Source organism: Montipora foliosa, chromosome 11 (assembly GCF_036669935.1).
Source record: "Montipora foliosa isolate CH-2021 chromosome 11, ASM3666993v2, whole genome shotgun sequence".
Classification (NCBI taxonomy): Eukaryota; Metazoa; Cnidaria; class Anthozoa; order Scleractinia; family Acroporidae; genus Montipora; species Montipora foliosa.
In genome coordinates, this window is record NC_090879.1 from 10,144,721 (window position 1) to 10,149,720 (window position 5,000).

At 42.5% G+C, this 5,000-nt stretch overlaps 1 protein-coding gene across 1 annotated transcript in view; it reads right to left on the reverse strand.

Moving 5' to 3' along the window:
- LOC137976656 (uncharacterized) overlaps positions 1-5,000 on the reverse strand; it is a 171,668-nt gene that overhangs the window by 37,551 nt on the left and 129,117 nt on the right. Inside the window, exons 120-124 of the mRNA XM_068824022.1 lie at positions 4,227-4,862; positions 3,811-3,903; positions 3,133-3,681; positions 1,020-1,061; positions 1-312 (exon numbers count right to left, since the gene is read on the reverse strand). The exon at positions 1-312 is cut by the window's left edge and continues 324 nt beyond it. Of these exons, the coding sequence (XP_068680123.1) occupies positions 1-312; positions 1,020-1,061; positions 3,133-3,681; positions 3,811-3,903; positions 4,227-4,862 (1,632 nt within the window). The remainder of the gene's footprint in view (positions 313-1,019; positions 1,062-3,132; positions 3,682-3,810; positions 3,904-4,226; positions 4,863-5,000) is intronic.

Here is a 5,000-nt window from a genome sequence, read left to right on the forward strand (position 1 = left end):
TTGTAGGCGAAACCATCCAGAAGTGCACACCCCAGCCATTGGGCATGAAATTGAAAATAGGTCCCGCGCGACCTCCATGCTTAACCCACGCTAATAGGGTGATCGATAGCCTTGTGTCCAATTTACCGCTGTTAGGGAATTGAATGTAGCTGTTTGCCCTGCCGTAGAAAGTCGTTGCTGTTCCGCGCACACCGTCAGGACCCCTGGTATACTTGACATTCACTGGTCTTCCCGGCGGGTTTTTATAAATACTGACGTCTCTACCGCGCGTCGAGGAACTGAGTGGGTACACGGCACGTGCACGGCCAACAGCTGTTTTGGTAAGAAAGAAAAGTTTATGGATTCATGAGGATATATTGGCAATTATTAAATTCTTAACCTCGGATAATGCATTTCGCGTGCTCTGATTGGTTCACTCAATCTCGGTTATCAGCTCATATACCTTACTTTGACCTTATATGGTAAATGATTGCGCTAAACATTGCTAAGCTAATTTTTTTTTCGCCGAAAAGAGAAATTTCTCTCTGAATAAAGCCAAAAAAGGAAAAAACAATTTTTTTGTGGAAAGTTTTGATCAATTCCGACGTTTAGAGGTACGGGAAAAGTCAAGAAATGTTTTTGTGATGAGCCTACATCGCATCTTCATCAAGTTTTATCGATTTCGCTCGGATTCTCTCCCTTTTTTCGCTCGTATCTCGTACTTTCAAATTGTTGGAGTTTAAGGAATTTAATAAAACAATTATTCCATTCGCGCTTGTTGGATATGAGACTGGTTATACCCAACTCGGCGCTACGCGCCTCGTTGGCTATTTACCATCTCATATCCAACGCGCGCTCATGGAATAATTGTTCATTATAGGGCTAAATTAGAAAGGTGTAAGTGACGTTAAATTTCACGGAGGTTTAATAGAGCTATCCGGCTGTCCGACACGGTCAGAAAACTTATTTAATTGTACATAATCGAAATATTGGGTAAAAGCTAGATAAACTGAATTTTTTTTTACTGTTGTTATGCTTACCAGAAGGCTTTCCTGTTGGTTGGAACTTCGTTGGCTTGGACACTACAAAGTAAATAAACAAAAACCTTAAAAGATATTTCCTTTAGACTAATTTCACATACGGGGCGGTCAATAACTTTTTTCTTTTGTCCCAGCCTCGCTAAGATTTGCCAAATTAAGTCGAAGTATCACTGTAAATGAGCTTAGTATATCTCTCAAAGGATGAAGTGGACAAAGGTACTTTAGGAGGGGCTTTTAATGGCCTATAAAACGAAATATCGAAACAAGGAAAACAAATCTTTAAGAATCACATCCAGCAAGAGTCAGTTAAGTCGGCTTCATAACAAGCACAGCCGAGATTTTGATTTTCCAAAACAACGAAGTCAGATCGGGACTTGGACTCCGGAGCTCCGTCCGGAAACTTCGGCGGGCCAACCATTCAGCCGCGCCCTATACACTCGGTCAACATATGTGAAAGTTGTCTGCGTTCCTTCGGAAAGTTACTGTGATACAGATACAGGAAGCAGCTATATTGTATTTAGGCCTACTCCCATTATTCTGTAGAAGGTTTATTTGCGTCAATTGCTTTGTAAATGTATCACATATGGGACAAAACTACTAAATGCTGATTGGTTGAGACGGTGGGCATTTTTTCTTAATCACGAGGGCTCTTTTGGTAATGAAGAGGGCTCCATTACTTGATCCTAATTGGTTAGCACTTGATTAACCAAACCAAGCGAGGTTAGAAGAGAATCTTTGTTGATTGAAAGAAATGTATATTTTGCAGTGCAGGTTATAGACGAAATGGAGAAGTGGTCTTCGCACTTATGTGGAACATTTAATTAAGCAATTGCCTCTAAGAGTACCCGGTAGCCTCCCACGCAGACGTTCTTAGGGCTTCGTCACGCGTTCCTCCCCCACGAATGTCTGCTGAAACGAAAAAGCACTTCCGTCGACGGTTGTTTGCCAACTATTTAAAGTAACCAATCAGCATTGACTAATTGTGTTGTGCATGGCCAATCACATGCTGTGAAAGAATGCCATACAAAAGACGAGTCTACCCAAAACTGCAAAACGGCCTCTGATTGGTCCGTAATCCACGAACGGAAGAGGTTTTTCTTTTGAGCAGATGTTAGTGGGGGAGGAACGCGTGACGAAGCCCTAAGATAGTCTGCGTGGGAGGCTACTCTTATAGCAGACACTTCTCCATTTCGTCAATATCCCATACTTCAAAATATACATTTCTTTCAATCATCGAGTCCTCAACGGGAACAAATGAGCCCAACAAATTGACGTTCTCTTGATTGTGTGGCTTCATATCTCAGTTGGTTGAGCATAGACCTTTTTACCGATACGGCGGCCATTTTGATTTATATTGTTTCGAATAGCTATTATGGGATGCCCAGGGGGCAAATACATATTAATTTAGCCTCTGAGCATCCCATAATGTCTTTCGAAACAATAGAAATCAAAATGGCCGCCGTATCTGCAAAAAGGTCTATTGCACCTGCATCACAGAGGTCATAGGTTCGAATCCCGTTGGAGCCATGTGAATCTTTCAGGTGTTTATTATGGAACGTTACACTCACGCGATCAGTAACCTGTTTTTCCACCGAAACAAAAAAAAAAATGTTTGCATATTAGAGCTCAATTCCCGGAGGATTAGTCGGGGACACCAACATGGCCGCCGTGACGTCATGCGAGGATCACTTTTTCATTTCGTAGAATCTTTGCTCCAGATTCTGACTCTAATTAAACTGATTTTTGTCCACATATATACCATACATTTTAAGGGATATTTCTGTTGACAGCAAGGATTTAATGAATTAAACTCTACGCGAGGATCACTTTTTCATTCTAACTCTAACCGAATGTAAGCGTGTTTGCTCTAATTTTAAGATTAAAGTGTTTTGCCTTTATTTGATAAAGATTTAATCGCAATGTACTCTCGTGCAGTTAAGGATTAATTTCACTTCTTTTTTTCAAAGTTTTCCAAATTTTGTGAACACTTTGAAAATACACGTGAAATTAATCCTTAATTACCCTCGGGCCCATGCGATTACATATACTAATCCTGAGAGCCTCGTAATTGCTGTGCCTTCATGACCAAATCCATCCCAACTGAATTCCTTACCCTTGCAGGCTTTCTGCTTAATAGCTCTGACCACAGACCCAAGGTTTCGGAAGTCCGCAATGAACACATTTCGCCGGTTTCCAGCCATCTGTAGCAGCTGACCCATATTGTACCTTTTACCAATACCCAAGCAGAATATCCTCACTCCGCGTCTGCGCAGTATTTGAGCAGGAAGGCGTACGCTATCTTGTGAGCCACCATCTGTCATGACAATCGCGATCTTTGACCTTCCTCTGCCGGAGGGATAGAAGAGGCGGGAAGTGGCGAATGAAAGAGCTCGTCCTGTCCTTGTACCTCGCCTAGGATATCTGATTCTGTCGATGGTTTGCAGTATACTGTTTAGTCCGCGATTTTGACTGAATCGGAGTATCAGCTGTGACTTTGAGGAAAAGAGCACGATTCCTATTCGAACGTAACGCTGTGATATGGTGAATGAACGGATCATGTTCTTGACGAATCGCAGACATCGCTTGAAGTTGCCTCTACCATAGTTTTCAATGCTGCCAGAACCATCAATGATGAATCCCATGTCAATTCTGGCGCGGCACACTAAAACATTTGCATTGTAAAATTAATAAAATACTTTTTCCTTGCACCTTTGTATATTTCAGGGTCAGAAAGCTACAGGGGAGGGTTGGAAGGGCTTCAAAATTTCAAAAGGAAGCCATTACTACCTACCTTTTCCACCTGGTCTGACAGGTGGACGACAAGGCCCTGGTCTGGGTCGTGGGGGAGGACGGGGTCCAGGAACTGGTCCTGGAGGTGGAATAGCTAAAATACAACCGATAAATTTCTTTTCGATTAAAATACGAAAGACGCACTGCAACATAACGAAATTTACTTGAACGAAACATGCTTTAGAGAACAAGTCATCGATTAAAGTGTTTCGAGAATTAAGCCCCTCTTTAGAGCGAAGGTTATTTACATGCCCACTTACTCGCCCGAATACGAATTCAGTGTGTGTATGTGTGTGTGAGAAAAATGATTTGCAAATAACCCTATTTTTATTTTCCTGTGACGCATACATTCAGATATGTCATGCTTGCATTAATTTAACTCAATACAAGCACAATATAAGCACTTCGTCTCCTCACCTCTTCTAAAGCATCTGGTCTTACGGGCATTAATTTGCTTAGCTGTCAGTTCCATTGGATAAACCTGCATACAAGAGATATAACCTTTGAAATATCGAGAATCACCAATTCGTGCTCCCATTCTGACGGGGTAATTTGTGGCTAGTCGCATTCGACCGATGTAGCTTCTGGTCACGAATCGATTTTGGATAAACAGTTTCGCTTGTCCTGATTTGTAATTATACGTCGCGGCCACACACGTCCATCGCCTCGGAACAACTCCATAACTTTTAATGGCCTTCGTAAGACGACGGTTTGTACGATGCGTGAAGCGTGCAGACAACATTGTCCGGGAAATCATCCAGAGGTTTACACCTCTACCGTTCGGCACGTAATTGAAGATGGGCCCGGCAAGGCCTTCGTGTTTAATCCACGCTACAAGAGTAATGGACCGCTTAGTGTCGATCTTTCCACGATTGGGGAACTCGATATAGCTGTTTGACCTCCCAAAAAACTTGTAAGACCCGTCGGGTGTTCTGTCAGGTCCACGCGCAGGTATCACACCTCGTAAGACACCAGATGGATTTTTGCTGAGGCTGATATCACGTCCCTTTACAGCCCCATTCAAAGGATAGATTGCCACTGCACGCACTGCTCCTACAAGAATTAAGCAAAGGTTTTATTTGTTTGATGATGACAACAGCCCCCTAATTCAAACCGATATCACGCAGAAATTTCAGAAACAACAACGACAACACCAGAAACGGGTTGTAGCAGGGAACCATGGAATATGGA